We start from the raw sequence: 24,907 nt of genomic DNA, 5'->3' as shown, positions 1-24,907 counted from the left end.
GAGGATCACTTGAGCCCAGGAGGTTGAGGCTGCAGTGAGCCATGATCATACCACTGCACTCCAGCCTGGGTGACAAAGTGAGATCTTGTCTTTAAAAAAAAAAAAAAAAAAAAAAAAACTCAAGACCATTCAGCATTTTATTGGCCTTTTTTTTTTTTTTGCCACAGTCTCAGGCTACTGTCTGTAACTGTTTACCATAAATCCCTAGTAGTTCTCAACCAAGGCTGTAAATGTTACCATAGCTTCTACCACCACCATGGATAGATACACACACACTCATAAATAAAGACTTTCTATGGGCCAGGCGCAGTGGCTCAAGCCTGTAATCCCAGCACTTTGGGAGGCCGAGACGGGCAGATCACAAGGTCAGGAGTTCGAGACCATCCTGGCTAACACGGTGAAACCCCGTCTCTACTAAAAAATACAAAAAGCTAGCTGGGCGAGGTGGCTGGCGCCTGTAGTCCCAGCTATTTGGGAGGCTGAGGCAGGAGAATGGCATAAACCCGGGAGGCGGAGCTTGCAGTGAGCTGAGATCCGGCCACTGCACTCCAGCCTGGGTGACAGAGCCAGACTCCCTCTCAAAAAAAAAAAAAGACTTTCTATGATGCAGGGAGACTCATTTTATCAGGCACAAAAATAAGCTCAATTTCAATTAGACATACAGTTATTATCTATTTAATGCTCAGAATTTTTCTACATTAAAAATAATCTTAAAATAATTTTTCTTTTCCCTAGGTTCTTGTTTAAGATACTATAGTTTAAGACCTAATGGCTTGGCAGTAAACCAAAGAGCTCAATGTCAAAATTAATGGTACTATAAATTTATATAGCACTTTATAGTTTACTAAGCACTTTCTCACACACCATCTGCTCTGAGCATCACAATAATTTATGTTAGTAAATAGGGCATGCAGATGATGAATCACAAAATCTTGCAACTGAAAGAGACAACCTCGTTGAAACACATCCAACAGTCCCCTAAGGACTCAGTTTAAAAGTTGCCGAGACTTTTTAATTTTTTGAGATGGAGTCTTGCTCTGTCACCCACGCTGGAGTGCAGTGGCGCGATCTTGGCTCACTACAACCTCCTTCTCCCAGGTTCAAGCGTTTCTCGTGCCTCAGCCTCCCAAGTAGCTGGGATTACAGATGTATGCTACCACGCCTGGCTAATTTTTGCATTTTTAGTAGAGACAGGGTTTCACCATGTTGGCCAGGCTGGTCTCCAACTTCTGACTTCAAGTGATTTGCCTCGGCCTTCCAAAGTGCTGTGATTACAGGCGTGAGCCACTGCGCCTAGCTGAGTCCTTCATTTTATAAGGCAGAAAAATTAAAAGGAAAGTCACTTGCCCAGGATTACATAACTAATTCAGATTTCCTGGCATTTACTCCATTAATCCAGAATCTGATTAAGTATTCAGTCTCTCATCTTTTATCACATCTCTCATAAGAATCTAACCAATAGGGAAGCGAAATTCACTAGATTATAACACTCAGGGCTTTTTCTCAAAAATTTTTAGGGGTAGAAGGCAATTTAGTGACCTGATAATCATCTAGCACAGAGGACATTCGTAATGATATGCTATTGATTCATAGCTTTGTATTTTTCCCTTTATTTCTTTAAAAATCAAATGCAGTCAATCCTTTTGTTTCTACTTCCCAAAATATCTCGAGTCTGAATTTGTTTCTACCTGAGTACAAACTAACATCATTTCTTGCTTGGATTACTAAAATACACCCTATCTGACCTCCCTGCTTCTGGTGCAACTTCTCCATCCACTTATCCCAGTAAGATTTACGTAGATGTAACTTGTGCCACTTCACAGTTTAACATCCTTCAATAGTTTCCCATCATCTTAAAATAAAATAAGGCTAAGGTCCTTTGCAATCTAGCCTTTGTCTATCTGCCAGCCTCATCTTATCATTTCCCTAGGGGCACCTCAGTTTCTATACCACACCAAACTAACCGTACTTCCGTGCATATGCCACTCTCTTTCCATGATGCTTTGATCCCTCTGCCTAGAGCATCCTTCCTCTTCTTATTTTCCATCTGGGTAAACTCTTATTTATCCTTCAATCATCGTCTTCCTTGGGAAGACTTCCATTATCCCTGCAGGTTGGGTCATGTTCTTTCTGCGTGTTCTCACTGCAACTTTCTGTGCACAGCTTAACTTCAGCACTCACTTTGCTGCCTTCTAACTGTTTATCTGTCTGGGTCTTCCCACTAAACCATGAACTCCCTGAGAGCAGGGACAGTACTTTCACTTCTACACTCTTATCACCTAGCACAATGCCTGACTCATAATGAGTATTTAATGAAAGTTTCTTAAATGAATGAAGAAAAACAGAACCATAAATAAATAAATGCTAAGGGAATGCCACCCAGTATTGGATATTGATATATTATCTAGCTTGTTGATTAGATTTAGAATGATGCTGTCCAAGAGAACATTCTGCAATAATGAAATGTAATGTCCATGCTAAACTTAATTTTTGGTTTTATTTAATTTTTTTTGAGACAGGGTTTCACTCTGTTGCCCAGACTGGAGTGTCATGGTGCCATCACAGCTCACTGCAGCCTTCCTCAACCTCCTGGGCTCAAGCAATCCTCCTGTGTCAGCCTCCTGAGTAGCTGGGACTACAGGTGCCATCATGTCTGGTTAATTTTTTTTATTTTTTGTAGAGACAGAGGTACTATGTTGCCTAGGCCAGTCTCAAACTCCTGGCCTCAAGCAAACCTCTTGTCTTGGCCTCTCAAAGTGCTGAGATTACAGGTATGAGGCACTGCATCCAGCTTAATTTAAATTTCCTAGCCATATGTGTTTATTTAACAGTGCAAATCAAGAACATAACTGCATACACTTAGTGTATTTATATAAAAGTAATTAAGGGTGGGTGAGAATACTCCTAATAGCTTCTTCAACAAAAACTAAATCATAAGCTCTTCCACTAAACAAGAAGTTCCTGGGAAGGAGTTACATACATGATGCCTGTCACCCAGGAAATAGTCAATAAATGTGTGTTGAATGAATAAATAGCGATATAAATCATTTCTGCTAATATTGTCTATGGTCCCAATGATTCATGGGGTCAATTTTAATCTTTTAAATTTTTAAAGAATTGATGACTAATTTTTGAAATCTCTTGAAGTACTATCATCAAATTACTTTTTGGCTCATCCAGATTCTCATTTTGTATATAATTTGTCATATTTTGGGGATTCCTAATTCTCCTCCCTTGGACTATCGTTCAAATTTTAAAAACAATAACACCCAATTCCCTCCTATTATGGTGTCTTTGTTTTTGTCATTTAGCCATGCCTTTAAGGGTATTTTTAAAAAACATTGATCCTGATTACCCAATAAGATTTGTAAAAATCATTTCCAGACTCTATGAAGTTTTCTTTTTTAAGAGATTCCAAATCTTTGTTTTTTTCTCTTAATGCCTCCAATTTGGCTATTTCCTTTTTAATAAACAAAATAATTTCAGGATATTCATTTCCTCTTATTTTCTGTAATGATAATAAATGATTTCAAGTTTTCTGTCTTTTTTTTTTTTTTTTTGAGACAGAGTCTCACTCTGTTGACCAGGCTGGAGTGCAATGGCACAATTTCGACTCACTGCAACCCCCACCTCCCAGGTTCAAGCGAGATTCTCCTGCCTCAGCCTCCTGAGTAGCTTTGATTACAGGCATACACCTCCAGGCCCCGCTAATTTTGTATTTTTAGTAGAGAAGGAGTTTCGCCATGTTGCCCAGGTTAGTGTCAAACTCCTGACCTCAGGTGATCTGCCCACCTTGGCCTCTCAACGTGCTGAATTACATGCATTAGGCACCGCACCCGGCCTGATTCCAAGTTTTTAAATATTCTTAGATTAGAGAAGGAGGTGTCTGATCTTATTGGGAAGGTATATTATAACAATAGAATAAAACTGCTATATCAGCCTAACTCGGAAGAAGACTAGTTTGAATCAATTTAGATGAAAGTGGAAACAAAAAATAATGTATGCAGGGTAAGCTGTGATTGTAACAAAAGTATCTTCCAAATTGGCAATCTATGAAGTTGTTTTTCCTGTTTTTTTTTTTGTTTTTTTTTTGTTTGTTTGTTTGTTTTTGAGATGGAGTCTCGCTCTGTTGCCCAGCCTGGAGTGCAGTGGTATGATCTCGGCTCACTGCAACCTCCGTCTCCTGGGTTCAAGCAATTCTCCTGCCTCAGCCTCCTGAGTAGTGGGATTACAGGCATGTGCCACCACAACTGGCTAATTTTTTTGTATTTTTAATAGAGATGGGGTTTTGTCATGTTGGCCAGGCTGGTCTCGAACTCCTGACCTCAGGTGACCCACCCACCTCGGCCTCCCAAAGTGCTGGGATTACAGGTGTGAGCCATTCCGCCCAGCTGGTAATCTATGAAGTTTTAAGAGAACAAAGAATATCTGTAGGCAAAACATGAATTATCTGTATATATAACAAAAAAAATTTTTTTAAGTAGGAAAACAGGCCCTTCCTCTCAGGATCTATGCAAAATGTAAAGGGTTTGGTACAAGGGGGGAAGGAAAATTGCCAAGATGTCAGGCCATAAATATTTATCCTGACTAGAAAATATAAAACCTACTCTGAAATTAAACTCAGAGGGAATTAAACTCAGAAGTCCTTGAAAAATCTTGTTCTAGGCAGGCAGTTATCTTTATCATAAGGCAGAGAATGTAGACTATTTACAATGTAGATATAGAAAACATCCATACAAGGTAGGTAGAATTGTCAGGGGCTAAAGGGGGTGGGGGAGAAAAAGGGTCCATGGATCATAAGAGTGAATACACCAGAAGCTTCACAAAAGATTGAAAGAAAGGGTAAGGAGGTTAGGCTACAGTTTTAAGACCGTGCTTGCAAATGATCACACAGGTGCATATAAAATGGAATAATTCTGTAACTAACTAAATGGCTGAATATGAAGGCCAATATTCATTCTATTTGAAGATACTTCTTGTAATTCCATTTCTATCTACATCTTAAGATTAAAGTAGCTAGTAAGAACTCAAGTTTTGTTTAACAAACTTTGTTATTAGGCAAAGTACCCCATGTGGACCAGGTGTGTCATTAGAAGGAATGACTAAGAGCACCATCTAGTGGTTTTTCTGGTAGTGAATAACTTATGCCTGGGAATCAGGAGAGTTAGGATTCTTGGCTTTTAGATGTATTTTCTGTTATAAGCGGTTAGCAACAGTGGGATGCAAACCTCAAGGACCAATTGTTACTCTACCTTCATCACCTCATTTTTATATAAAGTAATATCTAGTTTTCTCCATTTCTTGGAATTAACCCTGGGCAGAGTATCCTTCATCAGATAGCTTAGGTATCAAATTCAGGTATCCAAACCAGGAACAAACTCAGGTATCCAAACAGTGTAACAGCATCCAGCTTACTTTTAAAAAAGGCACTGAAATATTCTTCTCTTACCATCCAAATGATTTGGCCTTAATACTTTTATTACTGGGCACAGGCCTTTTTCAAGGCTACAATTAGAGGTCATAGCCACTAAAACTCTATAAATAGCATTCTTTTCTTTTTTTTTTTTTCTTTTTTAGTTAAGCTTTCTTGTTTTGTTTTGTTTTGTTTTGTTTTGCTTTGTTTTTGAGACAGAGTCTCACTCTGTCACTCAGGCTGGAGTACAGTGGCATGATCATGGCTCACTGCAGCCTTGACCTTCCAGGCTCAAGCAATTTTCCCACTTCAGCCTCCTGAGTGGCTGGGACTACATGTGTGCACCATCACATCTGACTAATTTTTATTTTTTTTGCAGAGATGAAATCTCCCTATTTTGTCCAGGCTGGTCTTGAACCCCTGGGCTCAAGCAATTCTCCAGTCTTGACCTCCCAAAGTGTTGGGATTACAGACATGAGCCATCGTTCCCAGCAGGTTAAGTTTTTATCCAAAAATGAAGAAAGACCAAGGCTTTCACATTAAGAAACTTACCTACTCCTCAATAACTCACCTTTGAAATAGGTGCCAGCACTCTTTAAACTGGAGCTATTCTAATGCCTTTTCTAATATCTACAGATTTCAGATGTTAAACCCTTAGGAGCTGATAACCTAACTTAGATATTTGGGTAGAATGAATTAAAAAGTATATTCTAGACCTACTCTGGATTCTTAAAATATAAAACAGAATCTTTCTGATTGCTTGATGCTTTGGAAATAGTCTGCATTTTGTTAGTAATATGAAGAATTTCTGCGATACCTTTGTAAGAACTTGTCTAGAAAACATATTAATCTTTTCTTCTACAAGATGGTTATATCTATAAGGTACCTATATTGGAATTGAATATATAATAAATATTTAATAAATATAAAACAAAGTACATACACTGATTCAGAATATCATTCTCATACCTTGGCAAATGCTCCTCCAAATAAGAAGACATTTATCTTGAACTTCCACAAAATTTATACTAAGATCAAAAGTTCAATGTAGCTTTCAGAGTCAGCTATTTTTGCAATTTCCAAGTATGTATTCCTGGGTATCTTCCTGACTGTCTCCAAACACGCAGTTATACTAGTATTATGGTTATGGTCAAATTAACCAAAAGTTAACCTCTACATTCACACATAAATCCTACCTACTATTCTCATACCATATACTTTTACAAAGTTTAACAACTTATAGTCACATTTACTAACGAAGTTATTTAATGACTGTTTCCCCACTGGACTTAAACTCCAAGAGGGTAAAGACTTTTTCTGTTTTGCTTACCACTGTATTCCCTCAATGCCATGCACATAATAGATATGAAGAAATAATTAAAAAGGACTTCAAAGCCCCACACTCTTCAATGTCTTAACATTTAACTGCCTTTGAATCTTAGAATGAGGACGTTATCTTGAAAAAATTATCAATTCCAAATTCCATGTGTTATGGGAAAAATTTAGGCCTCTTGATGGGTGAAGGGTTTGTCCAAGTCACCTTGCTCAAGTTAGAGGCAGAGCCAGGACTGGAAGCAAGGTCTCAACTTCCTGACATGTACTCAGACCATCTTAAGACTGATCTGAAAGCACTTAAAAAAAGAAAAGTTCTTTTTTTTTTTTTTTTTTGAGACGGAGTCTCGCTCTGTCTCCCGGGCTGGAGTGCAGTGGCCGGATCTCTGCTCACTGCAAGCTCCGCCTCCCGGGTTTACGCCATTCTCCTGCCTCAGCCTCCCGAGTAGCTGGGACTACAGGCGCCCGCCACCTCGCCCGGCTAGTTTTTTGTATTTTTTAGTAGAGACGGGGTTTCACCGTGTTAGCCAGGATGGTCTCGATCTCCTGACCTCGTGATCCGCCCGTCTCGGCCTCCCAAAGTGCTGGGATTACAGGCTTGAGCCACCGCGCCCGGCCGAAAAGTTCTATATAAGTTCATATAATTCTATATTCCTGAACTTAGACATTGTATCCACTTTCACCAAGTATAGGTTAAAAAAGTAGAAAAACAGGAAAAGATCCAAAGAAAATTTACAAAAAGGCATGTGAAAATATCCTACAAGGAAACATTTTAAAAAATAACTGCATAGCTCAGAAAAGATAAAGTTAAAAGGTCATTCTTCAGTCATCAAATATGTGAAGAATTTTTATGAAAGAAATAATGATCAGTTTTGTTTAGATCAAGGAGTTAAATGATCTTGAGTTGAAATACAGCAATATCAGCTGGGTCTTAACTTTCTGACAACAAAGGTAGAACTCTAGAAGAGACCAGTGTTGGTTACAGAGAGTTCCTGATTTGTTACTTTGTTCATTTATTCAATAAATAAACATCCGTAGACCTTTTATCATGAGCATAGCACTCCGTTAAGGTACCTGCAATTTCAAATCTTCTATGTTGAATTTAATTAAACTATCTATCCTGGATGGTTAAATCATATCAAATCATACCTTTATTCATTCACTCTTTTTATGTATTCCCTCCTCCAAACTGCCTGGAATCCATACTCTTCATTCCCACTGGCCAAGGTTAAGCTCTTTTTATATTTCACATGAAAGAGTTCAATAGTCTTTTAATAGATCTTCCTGCTTTCAGTCTCTCCCTCATTCCAGTACAAATTTCCAAATGACAAAAGAGTTAACATTCTGTGACACAGATTTAATCGTGTCATGGTCCTAATTAAAAAGCTCTATTTTGTAGTCCATCAACATATGACTGTTTGAAGATTCCCTAAACACTGTCTCATCACAGTGCTTTTGCCTATCTCATTCCCTCTGTTCAGAATGCCCTTCCCTGCTTTTGGTGAAATCTTATCCATCCCTTAACACCCAGCTCAAATTTTACTTCTGTTATAGTCAATCTTCTCAATCCCATGGCATACAGAATTAATTGCCCCCTCTCTACACAAAATATATATTCTATAAATAATTAATTATGCTATATTACAGTTATGTATCTGTCTCCTACCCAGCCAGACTATGAAATCTTTGAAGTTTGATTTATCTTTGATTTCCCAGTATATAACAAACATATAATAGGTTCTCGTTAAACATTTGCACAGGATGAAACTTCCTATAAAGCAGTTGACTTAACAGGGGAAAAAGTTCTGTTTCATAATTACAGACTGAAATTTTAGCTCAAGCTGATTTACCTCACTGGTATATGTGTCACTCGTCACAAGGAATACCAGAAAAAAAAAAAAGAGCATCAACACATTGTTTCAAAAAACAAGTGAGCACACAGATGGGTCAATGCTAATTATTCTTCATCATCAGAAAAAAAAAAAACAAACAAAAACAAAAAGTACATGGCTGAACGATGGTACAGAATAATTTGTCAGTAACTGAATTATTTCCACCCTTCCACCTCCCCCACTACATCTAGATGTGCTATTTGTTTCTACCTGCAGATTGACATTCTGAGGCTGAGGAAATACATGTATGATGTTTTTCACAGAGTAACAAGAATGGGAAAACAAACATTTGCATTCTGATTAAATCAAATAAAGGAAAATCTAGCACAGAATAATGGTCATTGTTGGTGCTTATATTTCAATCTTGTAAGTGAAACTCACTTCCTATTGCTTACATTTTATGATTTAAGCACCTTTTCTGAGTTGCCCAGCATTTCTTTGGTAGCTCATGACTTCCAATCTGAGTTCCTGATCCCTGCTACTGGACTTCTTGGACTATGGCTCTCTTGCTAGCATATCACAGACTAGCAGGATTTTATGTTAATCTTGAGGACCAATCACAGGCTATTAAGTAAAGATTTCTGAGAGTCTTCAAGAGAAAGTGATCACTATGAGTCAATACAGATTTATGACAAATCCGAGTAATGTCATGTTCTTCTTTGAAAGGGTAATCAGATTGGTAGGTAAGGAAAATTAAATGGCCATTATTAGCACTTTATGCTAGCAAGGCTTCTGACAGAAGCTGCTCATAACATGGAGCAAGATGCCAAACTGTGAGTTGGATTCAATCGGGGAATTAGCTACTGGCTGAGAAATCTTAAGATACCCATAAGGTTTTGAATAATTGACCTAAATAGATACAAAGGAGAGGTCCATGTAATACAGTGGTTCTCAAACTTTATCATGCAACAGAATCAACTGGAGGGTCTATTCAAGCAAACTGCCGGGCCCCATCCCCAGAGTTCCCAATTCAGCAATTGGGGCCCAAGAATCTGCATTTCTAACAAGTTCCCACGTGACGCTATTGCTGCTCATTTGGGGACCACATTTTGATGATGCACTGTATCTCAGGATATTGATGTTCTATATCTAAGGATACGAATAACAGGTTTTGTTCAATATGTAGAAAGAATGATTACAAATCCACAGATACTAACTTTTGATATAAAAAGATCTCAATAGGCTAGTTACGGAACACATCTCAACATTTATTAGGGATAACCTTAAAATCCTAAAATAAAAACCAACTACATATATATAGGATAAGAAAAACAGCTTAGCAATCACCAAAAAAGAGGGGAGAATACACAGAGATTATAGAATCCTGTAGCTTCAATGATTTGGAAGTATATTCTAGCTACTGAAAAAGGTTTAACAGTTTTGGCTTTATTAATCAATTATAGAATATGAAACAATGTATTTGATAGCAAAGCTACATAATTATACTTGTTCTGTACACCTGACTATCTCTATATTTAATCTGGGGTATCAGATACGAAAGAGAAGATAGTTAAACCACTTTGTTAAGAGAAGATTTTTGGATCTAAAACTATATCACATAAGAAGAATAAGGAATTATTGATGTCTGGCCTTCAGAAGATTCAGAGAGCTATAAGAGCAGTTTTCATGTAACTGGCTTGTGGATAAGGATTTGTTTTTTCCTGTGTGACCCTAAGCCAAATTTCAGATATAGTTGTCAGGCTGCTTGCTATACACAGGTGCCCAATTAAGGAGAAAAATGGGAAGGGGAGAGTTAAATCCAGCTAATGTTTTATTTAATAAGCTATGTGCCTTGGTAGGGGCCAAGTCCAGATGAGAATAAGTAAACTTTCTCTAATTCAGATAAAGGGGGCAACTCTAGAGGGCTTTTTCCTTTTTACTGAGAACACCTTTTCTAATTTGCACAAAAACACAATATAGACTGGTAGTGACTCTAACCCTAAGGTAGAACTAGGTCTATTAACAGAAATTTAGAGAGAAAGTGGTTTCAGCTCAGTGTGAGAGATTATGATAGAGTGATGTATTGTATGGAAATGTATTTTCTGAAGAGTATTTAATCTCCCAAATTGGATGTTCAAGGAATGGCTGGACAATTACTTGGCAGGTTTATTATAGAAAGGATTTCAAGATGGAGGAGTGTGTGAGCATGTCTATGTTATTAACAGGGGTGTGAAGAAACTCAATGATCTTTTAGCTTCTAGTCCCCATCTGAACTACCTGCCTTTCCTCTTCTTCATATTCCAGTTGATTCCCATGGTATCCAGACCTTTTCTCTTCACAGACTTACCAGGCACTTTAGCCTTCCTACTACCTAGCCAGATTTTTCTTCTTATCTCTCTTTCTTCTCCCTTCCCTGCCCCAATATGCAGAAAGCATACATACTACATTAAAATTGAGAATAAGCTTTCTATTTTTAAAGAACTACTTTTCTCCAGATTTAAACAAAAAAAAACTTAAGATGAAAACTTATTTTTAAAATTCTTTTAACATATTTATTAGAGAAAGTTAAGTTTCATTTTTAAAATGATTTATGTATCACTCACTGAAAGTCAGAAGTTGAGGGATGGATGGTTCTTTTGCATCAAAAAGACTTCTTTATCCATGCTATACTACTTAAGTAAAAAGATGTCTTTTGGAAAAGAGAACACCAGAGACAGTGAAATAAACACAAACATTTTTAATCAATTTTTTTTTTGTCCCATGAGTAGTAAATGCATGTCACTGTATTAAGAAGTAATGATTAAGGTAATACAGAAGTATTAGGAAGTAGAGCCAATCATAGGCAAAATCTTAAAGGAATCCAAGTTGTCTTCTATGGTTTGTCTTTGGAGTCCTGGTCTCTTCCTTTTCATATCTACGGTGCCAGGATCTTAGCCCCCATTAGGCTAGGGTTTACCCCTCTTGCAAATGGCCCCAGGCTTCCTTGAGTTATAGCTCATACTCAGGACCTTTCTTGGTCTTTTCCAAGAGACTAGCTCTTAAAGAAAACATCAGAGTTTTAAAAGGAGCCTCTAGTAACTCTGCCCAAAGGAGTACCTGAAAGTGGAAACTATCCTATGGCAGGATACCGAGGCAAAGATTCCAGGGTGTTTGGGCCTTTCTCTAAATATCAATAGGCTAGCCCTTCATAGAGAGGTAAGAGAATAGAGGGAAGGTTTAGACAACTGAACTTGTCTAATCAAACAGTAATTTCCATCTTTGAGCAATAAATTTAATTTAAAAGACACATCAAATGCCAACAAAGGTAGTTCAATTGTCTAGTTATTTTGAAGCCATACTAAAGATATAATACAGTAATCCCATCTTACCCATGGGGGATATGTTCCAAGACCCCCAATGGACACCTGAAACTGCAGATAGTAATGAACCCTATATTATGTTTTTTTTCACATACATACATATATACCTATGATAAAGCTTAATTTAAAAATTAGGCACAGGGCCGGGCACAGTGGCTCATGCCTGTAATCCCAGCACTTTGGGAGGCTGAGGCAGGTGGATCATCTGAGGTCAGGAGTTTGAGACCAGCCTGGCCAACATGTTGAAAACCTGTCTCTACTAAAAATACAAAAAATTAGCCTGGTGGTGGGCGCCTGTAGTCTCAGCTACTCAGGAGGCTGAGGCGGGAGAACTGCTGGAACCCAGGAGACAAGAGTTGCAGTGAGCCGAGATTGTGCCACTGCACCCCAGCCTGGGAGACACAGCGAGATTCTGTCTCAAAAAAAAAAAAAAATTAGGAAGAATGAGAGATTAACAACAAAAATAATAAAATAGAGGACATACGATAATATACTGTAATGAAAGTTATGTGAATGTGGTGTCTTTCTCTTTCACACACAAAATGTCTTAATGTACTATACAGGAGGTAACAAAAACTGCAGAAAGCAAAACTGTGGATAAGAGGGACTACTGTAACACAAAAATGTCTTGAGCAATGCTTATATAAGATATTTATACAGACAATGTCATACTGGAATGATCTCATAAGACAACTTTTAAAGAAACTTAAGAAACCAGTTCCAAAGTATTTGTGGAATGGGAATAAAAATTACTTTCAGCTTAAAAACTTGTAAAAATGGCCAGGCACAGTAGCTCATGCCTGTAATTCCAGCATTTTGGGATGCCAAGTCAGAAGGATGACTTGAGCCCAGGAGTTTGAGACCAGTCTGGGTAACACAGCAATACCTCATCTGTAATTAAAAAAAAAAAAAAAAGTGTTTCTTTGGGATATTGTTGTAAATAAAAAATAGGCCAGGGGTGGTAGCTCATACCTGTAATCCCAGCACTTTGGGAGGCTAAGGTGGGTGGATCACTTGAGGCCAGGAGTTTGAGACCAGCCTGGCCAATGTGGTAAAAGCCCATCTCTACTAAAAATATAAAAATTAGCTGGGTGTGTTGGTATGCACCTGTAGTCCCAGCTACTTGGGAGGCTGAGGCACAAGAATCGCTTGAACCCAGAAGGCAGAGATTGCAGTAAGCTGAGACTGTGCCACTGCACTTCAGCCTGGGTGACAGAGTAAGACTTTGTCTCAAAAAACTAAAACATAAATAAATAAATAAATAAATAGCCGGGCGAGGTGGCGGGCACCTGTAGTCCCAGCTACTCCGGAGGCTGAGGCAGGAGAATGGCAAAAACCCGGGAGGCGGAGCTTGCAGTGAGCTGAGATCCAGCCACTGCACTCCAGCCCGGGCGACAGAGCGAGACGCCGCCTCAAAATAAATAAATAAATAAATAAATAAATATTTGTCAAACGATAGCTTTACTTTGAGAAAGAAATATAATAAAAGCTTTCTAATTAGAGAAAATTAAAAATGCTTTCTAGGAAAAGAAAATTAATCTTTCTCTTCCTTAGGAAAAAAACATTTTCTTTTGCTTTCTAAATAAATGTTTCTTTTTTTAAAAAAAAATAAATGGGTAGGTTTTTAGAAACTTTGGATAGTGTGTATGTGTGTGTGTGTGGTGTACAACAGACAACTGATCTTGTCCAAAGAGCCTAATAATTTTCTATAATATTAATGATGTTTTTCCTAGCACAATGCCTTATACAGAGTGGGCACACAAATATTTGATATCTGTTGAAAAAAATGAGTCATTTCTGCTTCAGTTGCAAACTGCTGACATTTAATTTTTTAATGTCTTTCACAAAGAATACATTATTGAAAATTTTTCCTCAGACAAATATTTTACAATCCTTCTTGTGCCCCACTGATTTTCAATTTATCAACTGTGGTGCCTGATAGAACTGTCAACCAGGGATTTTCATTGTTTAATCACTGTACCACTTATTTGAAAGCACGGCTTGAAAATTTCTCACATATACTCATATCTTGTACTTAAAGAATTATAATTTGAGGGTTGATAAAACCCATATCCAAAAGCACATATAACAAGGCTAATAACCAAATAGCATATTTCATTTGCAATGCAAGGTCCTGGGGTTATTCTTCTAGCAAGTATCTAAAAAGTTACTTACAGGGCAAGTAAGAATGACAGAATCATTTCATTCATTTATGACAAACATTAGGAGAGTCCTAGAAAAAGGCAAGAATGACCAGACAACGAATAATGAGGAAAATGAGTCATGTTTTTAAATATCCCAATCTGGAATGCCACTTCAGTGCCTCTCTCGAGAGGCCCTAAATGTGAAGCTGAGATATTTTTATCTTCCTGTTTCAGGAAGTTAGCCCTACTCCTAAGGCTGCTGAAAGTTTAGCTGAACCAGGCCTTTTCCCTCCTTTCTGAACTATCCTGCTGAATACATTTTTTTCATATAATTTAAGTATAGATTCCCAGTAATACATAAGAATAAACCAATATAGTACTTACATTCACACTGTATGACATCTAAGTTAAACTGCTGAACAGCTCCCATGCTTATTTGTTTTAACTCACTGTCCAGTAACATCTGCATTAAGGATGTTGACAGATGCTGGCAGGCTGACATGCAAGCTGTCTGAGCAACTTTCCCCTGTTTAAAACAATCAAACCAAAAATCAAACAAATAAATAAACATAGAAATACATCATAAAGGATCAGAAAAATCATATACTTGGCATTCTTTTTGTTGGTTATGCTTGGTACAATGGTGATTACTTTCCTTCCTGTTTCTGTATTCTGAGTGGTTATGCCTTTATATTACAGAAATTAACATGAATATTTTTAGTTTACTTGGCTTTCTCAGGATATAAATATCATTAAAGCTCTAATTGCATAAAGGAAAATTAAAACACCAGTTAAAAACTGTTATTTCAGATCTCTTGAAATACTGAAAGCACTTTAGATATGCATATTAAAATGACATTTATGACACAAAATAAGTCATACTGACAGAACATTTTATCCACATAATGCTCCTTAATCTCTCCTTTACATAATTAACCAAGTAAGAATAAAGGAAGTTAACAGTATAACTTACTATTATTGCTATTTAAATTACAGCTAAAATTCAAAATACCCTTTGAATCATAAGAGCTTACTTCTAACCAGAACATTAGTCTATAGCATAGCCTCAATCACTGGCAGAAAAAAAAAAGGTTTGTCTACCAATATGACTTCAAGATTTTCTACAGATGTGCATTTAGCTTTAGAAATTAAGTTTTTAAATCATCTGGTAGGTTGGAAATATGTGGTTGAATATTTGTGGTTTTCTTTCAGTATAATACACATCATTAAAAAATATTTCCTACTATAATAATCTCCTAAAACTCTATATGAACTTTCACTGATAGCCTAAATTGTTTTCTTAAAAATAGCCTTTTAAATGTTTAGCCTCTGCATTATTCAGCTGACTCACAAAACTACACCACTTTTAGTATAAATTTTTTTTTTTTTTTTTTTTTGAGACAGAGTCTCGCTCTGTCACCCAGGCTGGCGCAATCTCGGCTCACTGCAAGCTCCGTCCCCTGGGTTCATGCCACTCTCCTGCCTCAGCCTCCCAAGTAGCTGGGACTACAGGTGCCTGCCACCACACCCAGCTAATTTTTTGTATTTTTAGTAGAGACGGGGTTTCATTGTGTTAGCCAGGATGGTCTTGATCTCCTGACCTTGTGACCTGCCCACCTTGGCCTCCCAAAGATAAATTATTTTTTTAAACAGGTTTTGCATTTCAACTAGAAGTTTAAAATATTATAAAAACTCTTGGCCGGGCGCGGTGGCTCAAGCCTGTAATCCCAGCACTTTGGGAGGCCGAGACGGGCGGATCACGAGGTCAGGAGATCGAGACCATCCTGGCTAATACGGTGAAACCCCGTCTCTACTAAAAAAATACAAAAAACTAGCCGGGCGACGAGGCGGGCGCCTGTAGTCCTAGCTACTCGGGAGGCTGAGACAGGAGAATGGCGTGAACCCGGGAGGCGGAGCTTGCAGTGAGCTGAGAGCCGGCCACTGCACTCCAGCCTGGGCGGCAGAGCAAGACTCCGTCTCAAAAAAAAAAAAAAAAAAAAAACTCTTTTAGGTAAAATTCTCCCATATAATACTACTCCTAGGATGGCTATCTTCAACTGACAATTATGTTATTTGGTGATGGAGTGACTACTATGATAGGATTCAAAGACCTATGAATATCATCAGAAATAATTACTTTTGGAAGACATGCTATGTTTTGCCTCATTTGCATTAACAAATATTTACCCAGTCATATTTGATAATTATATTTTTCCTACTTATCTCAAAGGCCAGAAAGCTACAAAATCATGACCAAAATCTCCCTAATAGAAATGTTACAATATATTAGAAATGTTACAAAAACATCTTACATAGGATTGACTTGTGAGAAAGGTAATAAAGAACATAAATACTTGTTCAAGATGCTTATTACAACATTTGTTAAATCACACATTAAAAGTCAGACAAGAAACAACTTTTTGAATGAGTTTTTTGCATTTAGACACTATGCACAGTGAAAAACTACATATCTGAAACAGAATGTCAATTTCTCAATCAAAAACTTAAGAGATAAAAGCTGATGCAAACAATATATTTGACAGATACTGATGAACTGCCAAAAAGGAATGTAACAAACAATGCAAAACCCAGCATGATTCGAGATCCCCCAAACTCAAGAGGAATTAGTCTGGGAGACATGCAGCTCCATTCCCCAAGCAGAATAATATCAATATGAATGAGAAGTGGGGAAGCAGAGAAAGGAGAAATCAATGGCATGTCATTTAATTACAATGTAATAGGCTTCAGAATACTTAATGGAAATGTCATTTTGACCCAATGGAACAGCTAGTGCATTTTAGTTTAATGTGCTTCTCCATCAAATAAGCTCCATGTCCTATGCATGCTGCCACTATCATGTACTAACTGCAAAAGTTGATTAATAAATTGCCAGAAAATTACTATTAAATTCATTTCATAAGCAAACATACTGTACAATATAAGTGGTATTGCTTTATGTAAACCTTTAAAATTTAACATGGGTTCAGATGCTACAAACGACTACATAGCAATAGTACTGGAGCTGAAAATGATGGTAAGAGTAGACACAGGCTATTCAACAAACCTGGTGGAAATAAGTAATAAAAACACATACACACACATACATACGCACACACGAATTTAAATAAATATTTAATAAAATCTTTATTTAAATATCATGTGTAATACTAAAATCCTAACATTGAATTTCTTTTGATGAGACATATTAAATACAGGCTTATTGTTCTCAAAGATAGAAGATTAAAATATTTATATTTTATAAATCTTCAGATGAAATAAATAGCTCAAAATTTAAGTTCATAATATCAAAGGTTCAGATTCTTTAAAATTTTAAAAAGTTATATTCCATAAGATTATATAATATTTTTTAAATGTCTACTTTGTAACTATAAAATGCATACAACTATTCTTAAACTTCATCTACTACATATTTTTAGATAGAAATGTTAACACTCCAAAAATTTACACACCCAAAAATATATTTGATAATTTATTTTTAATGTCTATAGCCGTTGGCACACTCTGGTATAATCTTCTGAACACTATTATTATTATTATTGTTGTTGATGCCTTTAATAATATATCATTTTCTAGAATAAAAATAGTCTGAGTACTTTTACAATGATCTTTTAAAAACTAGCCCTTTCCATTAGAGATGCTCTAGTTTTTAATATTATAATTAAAAAAAGCCAAAATAATTAAGTGAAGTGACTGAGAAAACATGGCACATTTAATAAATTTCAAGCACCTCAAAATTTCTCCTGCCCTCATCTGAAAAATTAATTGCAACTATTACCAACATTTTCCCTCTCTTTACAAAGTTCAATAAATAAGTAAAAACACCTGCTAAGCTTTTAAAGGTAACTACTTTTTTACCCTGCTCTAACATTTGGCTGAAAACAACCCGCAAAGAGAGAAAACCCTTAGACAAACTTCTTATATTTCAAAGGAACTTGTAAAAGAGAATCTGCTGACATATTAGATCCTTTTTGCATTACCGAAAAGCTTTTCTTTTAAGAACAATTGTGGTAAAGAGACATTTGGCTCCTAGGAAATTCCCAAAGGGTCAACCATATGCATCCTTCCATGGCACCTTCACAGTGCTGCTTTCTAGATTCATGTCTCAAAAACAGCTTTCATCATTTACTTGTGTGTCAGTCAATATGATTTATGGACTGCATTCAACAAAGTCAAAGCATATAGAATGAGAAATATGACTACAATCTGCTAATTTGTTTTGTATTGAGCCACTTAAGAGTCAAAGACCTGATGTCAGACTGAGACCAGTAACACAATTAACCAGCCGGTGACAGATTCATCCATCCTCCCTGCCAGGCTGTGCCAATCAAAGACAGCATGAGGCGACATTTGGTGAAATCAGTAAGAAAACTCATTCTCTAAGTAACCTATGTGAGGCCTTGATTGACATTTTTTGAATTTAGTTTGTGGAACACAGCCACTCTTTACCCAATAGTCCTTCACTGCAAGCTGTGAAATAAGGCTTTTAATGCCAATCACAGGAACAATAAACCACAAACCACCAACCCTCAGCTTAAAAGGAATTAAGAAAACACATCTGTTTGTATGTCAAGACAAATTTTCAAAATAATTTACTATCATAGATTAGGCTAAAGATACTCTGTTTCCTGTGAAATATCATAAAATAACAAGGTAAAAACACAACATAGTTTATTAGATTATGGCTCAAAACTGGTTTGTTTTCAAAGTAATGTTTTCATAGATCTACTCTAATATAATTGTAAGAGAAATGTAGAATACTTAAAACTAATTTGGTCCATTTAAATTTTCATTTGAAGTTTTCATTTGTGTCTCACCATATTCTTATTTCAAAGATCTATTTAAAAAGGTTTGATTTCAACAATGATTATTTGAAAGCACTTTCCAATGCTGCTTTCATTCTCTCAAGTACATTTAATGTTAAAATGTGCTCTTGAAATCACATTCTTTCCGTATTGGTCTACTCTTTCTTAATGAACCCAGGAAAGTCCATTTTTCTTTATTTATATTCCCACAAAAGGTTAACTTTGTACAATAAACTACTTTTTTACTTAAGGAAAAAATACACAGACTCAAATATATTGTACATTATATTATTCTTTACATTGATAAAAAGTTTTATTTAAAAAGTCTAACTCTTGCCAAAGAAAAAAGGAAAATCAAAATAAAATCATGGTCAATTTGGATATTATACCTAACACTGATAAGTGACTTCATTAATTCTGATTCTGTATGGCTTTTTAAAGTTATCTAAATTCACGCAGTAAAATATTGTCATTTTATACAAACTCACTATCATCATTTACTACATAAATTTCACTTATGAGACTATGAAATAGTCTTTTTCAGAAGCAAAACAAGGGAAGTAGTTTAAAGAATTAAATTTTTATTTAATTCATTAATGAATGAAGTAATGAATAAATTAACAAATTAATGATTTTAATTTCATTTCAGTATGTGTATTTTAAAAGGCTATAAATTGTAACTCTCTTTAGGAGAGAGCCTTTTTTAAAAAAATACTGAAAGAATGAGGTATTTCATCAGATGGAAATATTAAAATTAAAAATTAAAAAGTTAATTGAAATATTAAAAAAGACATATAGTTGAAAAACAGGTATTTTAATTCAAGAAATCTGTTATTCTTCAATTTTATATAAGAATCACTAATCTAGAGCCTTACTATATGAAATATCTTGTTCAAATGTAAATACTGTTATGAAATCAGGAAAAAGATACCTAAAACATAGAATATGAAACTTTCCCCAAGATTATTTCACAAATGCACAAGAATTTATCTACCTAGTAAGATCAGTTTTAATTCATTTTCTGGCTGAACACTGTACATAACACTGAAATGTCTGATTCTCAGTAATACAGAATAGACATGTTATAAAGGTTTAAATATCAAGATGAATTCCCTCAGTGAGTTTAAATAACATTAATACTACCTTGAAGACAATTTTTTTTTTTTTTTTTGGAGACAGAGTCTCACTATTTCGCCTAGGCTGGAGTGCAATGGCACGATCTCGGCTCACCGCAACCTCCACCGCCCAGGTTTAAGCAATTCTCCTGCCTCAGCCTCCCGAGTATCTGGGATTACAGGCATCTGCCATCATGCCCAGCTAATTTTTGTTATTTTTGTAGAGACAGGGTTTCACCATGTTGGCCAGGCTGGTCTCGAACTCCTGACCCCAGGTGATCTGCCCGCCTGAAGACGAATTTTTGAAATTATGCCCTAGAATTCATAGATCTATCAAAATATACTCATTTTAACAGCCACAACATTCCCCCAAATACCTCTTCACACTCTATATTCCTCTTATACTCTATTTCTGTCTGTCTCTAACTACTTCCAGCCCTGAAAGAATGAATTGGGACATCAGTTAACCACAATCTCACAGTCAACTATAAATTCCCATTCTCCCCTCTCAGGTTGTTCTCCTTTCAACAATTACCAATCACAAGGGTATGAGACAGTAACAGAAATGCCTACTCTTAAGACACACACACACACACACACACACATACAGAGAGAGAGAGAGAGAAATAGAACATGATCATCTTAAAGTTGAAAAATTTTTTCCTGAACTGGGACAACCTCAGGACTGCATAATACATGGCATATTTTTATTTCCCTCAAAACTTCCCCTATCCCAATCATAGGGCTCATCAAACTTTGGCAGTCTTTTAAAAAATATATATATATATTTTGAGCATGGCCTTAGAAGGCATGCAGTATCCAAATTTGTAGCTTTCTACAAGTATCACTGCTTCTGCCATGGCAGTCCCATGATATTGCCAAACTCATCCTTTTTTTTTTTTTTTTTTTTTTCTTTTGAGATGGAGTCTCACTCTCTCACCCAAGCTGGAGAGCAGTGGCACCATCTCGGCTCACTGCAAGCTCCGCCTCCCAGGTTCAAGCGATTCTTCTGCCTCAGCCTCCCGAGTAGCTGTGACTACAGGCGTGAGGCACCATGACCGGCTAATGTTTGTATTTTTGGTAGGGATGGGGTGTCACCATATTGGCCAGGCTGGTCTCAAACTCCTGACCTCATAATCCGCCCACTTCGGCCTCCCAAAGTGTTGGGATTACAGGCGTGAGCTACCACGCCTGGCCAGACTCTGCCTTGGGGGGGGGAAAAAAAGTTGCCAGAATCATTAACGGGTTAGACAACAGAAGTGGTTTACATATAATCATTAATTAGTAAACTGGACAAATGTCACTCAAGCAAACTGGCTCCCCTTTCATACATGTAGGTGGAAGACTATTATAAACAGCCATATATAAAAAGATAGCACAAAGTAGGCCTTTGTCACTAATGAATTTGTATTTAGGTTTCAATTCTTGATATTGACTCTCAGAGTCCAGTACAAGTAGAACTTCATTTGCTGAGGCACACATGAATAACATGTTCTGTGAAATGGGTTATGATGGGGGAAAAAATGACTCAGAGACTGAGTGCAGTCAAAGTCTCAGCCTCCCTGGGGTTGGGGGAGGGAGAGCATTGGGATAAACAGATAATGCATGCTGGGCTTAATACCTAGGTGATGGGTTGACAGGGGCAGTAAACCACCATGGCACATGTTTATTTATATAACAAACCTGCACATCCTGCACATGTATCCTGGAACTTAAAATTTTTTTTAAAACTCATAAAAACAAAGTCTCAACCTTCCTCCTGCAATGTGGCTTTGCTTTCTTCTGTTAGTTAACGTGAATGAAGTAACTCTCACTAAGGTCTACAGCTTCAATTGCATTTTATAGCATTTTCTGAAAGTAATTATACGGCATAGCAGTATTCTCAAATTTGGGGATTCTCAAAGTTTTGATGTTTACTCATCCTGAATCATAAGGGTTTACTGAATTTTCACTAGCTCAAGCCTTAGATAGTGGGAATGGGGTTGCAGTAAATACTAACAGTCATTTCTAGTTGATGGAATACCTAGGATGGGATTTTTAAAAAGTAAAGGGAATATATCAAGAGAAGGGAAGATACATATTAAAACAAAACAAAATCCATAAAAAGTGGGAAGGGGCAATCAAGGTAAACTACTTATTTTTTTTTTTTTTTCTAGAAACAACCTTGCACATGGCATTCAACAATACTCTGAGAGTGAATAATGTGTCCTACAGACATTTACATTAGGCGTTTGCCAATTGCTCCCCTCTTGCTTCCAAAGAATTGAAAGAGGTTTTTAATCTCAACACTACCAGCTACCACACTGACTTATGTAAGAGACAGAAAGATGTAAAACATGACAGCTTTCCTACAGCGCCTAAAGTCTCCTGAGTGAAAGAAAAGGAAATGATTAAAAGTTTGTTGCCCACCTTCTGAACTCCTCCCCGATATGTAATATTAGTCTGAATATGCTCCTTTGGTGGGACCTTAACTCTGCAAAGTCTAATCTCTATACTTTTCGCATTATAGTATCTCGCATACGTATTTGTAAGTATATGTCAGCATCTTGGCCTGTTGGTTTTCCGTTATTTCTACCTGACTTGCAAATACCTTGTAAATATGAATGCACCAACACTGTTATACTTCTCTCATTAGCTCCACCCTGACCTTTCTCTATTACTGTTCCCTCCATAGAGGGAAGAAAAAAAGAAAAATAGAGGCTCCTTGGCATCACCAGTTCTTGGCCTGCACCAGAAACTTCTAACTCCAACATCATGCTCTACCGTCTCCTTCCTCCTCAGAGATCTGACCTTCTTTTTGCTGTCTTTTTCTGCTCACAATAAAAGGTAATTTCAACTCAATCTTTCCCCACACCTTTTAGTCCCTTTTCTTCTTCCCCTATTTCAACTTCTGCCCACTTAACTCAGGGGTGGAAAGCATCTTCTATTTTTTTCTATCATGGAAAACAGATTAAAGGGGGAAGATATCAGTTGGCTTCCTACAAATCTGTCACTTCTATCTACAAAAAGTCAAGTTTCTTTCTTTTCTTTTCTTTTTTTTTTTTTTTTTTTAGACAGGGGTCTTACCCTATCACTTAGGCTAGAGTGCAGTGGCACAAACGTGGCTTACTGCAGCCTCAATCTCCTGGGTTCCAGCAATCCTCTCATGTCAGTCTCCCCAGTATCTGGGACCACAGGCATGCACCATCACATCTGGCTAATATTTCTATTTTTTGGTATAGACAGGGTCTCACCATGTTGCCCAGGCTGGTCTCAAACTCCTGGGCTCAAGCAATCCTCCCACCTTGGCCTCCCAAAGTGCTGGGATTATAGGCATGAGTCACCATGCTGGTCCTCAAGTAACTTTATAAACATGAATTCTCTATTGTTATCTTGTAGTAAAACCACCACATGCTACACTTTCATTTGTTTTTTGTACTGAATCTTCCTGTTCAAGATGGTACTTTGCTCATAAAGCCTGGACCAATGATTTAGTCTATTTCATCTATAGTTCTGTTAAAGAGTGAAGTTATAAGAGACATATACATGTGTGTATATATATATGCATATGTACGTAGGTACACTAATACAGTATATATACATATATTTAGTCTATAGACAAAGAAGAGTCCATTTTAATTATTTCCATTTATACCCATCTTAGCTGTTACTTACAGGTGAAGTCTGGCAGTTTTTTCCTAATCCACCGGCTTCCTACTAAAACTTTCATGTTGTTTTCTTTTAAAAGCCCTTTCATTACTGCTACTTCCAACTAAGTCCTGACCAAGAGCAATATGAAATATTGTTTTCTGCAATGTTTGACATCAGGAAAATATTTAAGTATGCTATGCTATATACAAACTTAAGACATAATTTATGAAATTAAATTTCTCACCAAGATTAGTCAGCATTTGGCTGAGACAACTTAGTAAATGTCTAAAAGGATTAAAGTTACAAAATACAAATATGTTCATTTTCAACTAAGAAGCAAGATTTTTAAAAAGTTAACATCTAGTAGTGAAAATCAATTGTTTTATAACATTAAGAAAAAGCTTAATAAGAATACAAATTCTATTTCTTTTTTTATTTTTTATTTTTATTTTTGAGACGGAGTCTTGCTCTGTCACCCAGGCTGGAGTGCAGTGGCACGATCTCGGCTCACTGCAAGCTCCGCCTCCCAGGTTCACACCACTCTCCTGCCTCAGCCTCCCAAGTAGCTGGGACTACAGGTGCCTGCCACCATGCCTGGTTAATTTTTTGTATTTTTAGTAGACACAGGATTTCACCATGTTACCCAGGATGGTCTCGATCTCCTGACCTCGTGATCCGCCCACTTTGACCTCACAAAGTGCTGGGATTACAGGCATGAGCCACCATGCCTGGCCTAAAAATTGTATTTCAAAGAGTGGACCTTGACTATTTACAACTTTTTCAAATATTTTCTCTCAAAGTTTTTTTTAACTCTCTCTAATACAGAGATATATTAGATTGTCAATGTTTTGTTCATGATGATTTTTGTATACTTGGAATTAACTTGTAACAATGGATATAATATAAAAATGGATATCAAAATATATCATAGAAATACCACTTTCATTTCCACAGAAATAACTACAACATAAAGAACTTTTTGAAAATACTGGACGTTCAAGTGCCAAACTTTCAAAATCTCTAATGCAAATTTATCTAAAACTGATCCCAAAATCTGCCCCTGCCTCCTTAAATTGACAATAACAATTTGAGTTTTTGGATGGCACGGTCAGTTTTACTTCTGAATATCACTTCTGTATTTTGAATTACATGGTTCATCAGCAGGAAATCTGTTAGCAAGCTTAATAAGTACTCAACGATTATTATATTGAGTAAAAAGGGCAAATGAAAGCTTAAAGGTCTGTGTCTTCAATAGATAC

The 24,907-nt window shown here is 36.7% G+C and overlaps 1 protein-coding gene across 10 annotated transcripts in view; it reads right to left on the bottom strand.

The window, feature by feature from the left end:
* EXOC6 (exocyst complex component 6) overlaps positions 1-24,907 on the bottom strand; it is a 218,798-nt gene that overhangs the window by 50,701 nt on the left and 143,190 nt on the right. For all 10 annotated transcript variants that reach the window (XM_033224564.1, XM_033224621.1, XM_033224613.1 and 7 more), the window contains one exon: positions 14,465-14,606. In XM_033224564.1, coding sequence (XP_033080455.1) covers positions 14,465-14,606 — 142 coding nt within the window. The remainder of the gene's footprint in view (positions 1-14,464; positions 14,607-24,907) is intronic.

The sequence above is a fragment of the Trachypithecus francoisi genome, unplaced genomic scaffold (genome assembly GCF_009764315.1).
Source record: "Trachypithecus francoisi isolate TF-2019V2 unplaced genomic scaffold, Tfra_2.0 Contig01436, whole genome shotgun sequence".
Classification (NCBI taxonomy): domain Eukaryota; kingdom Metazoa; phylum Chordata; class Mammalia; order Primates; family Cercopithecidae; genus Trachypithecus; species Trachypithecus francoisi.
This window is presented reverse-complemented; position numbering and strand designations above follow the sequence as displayed.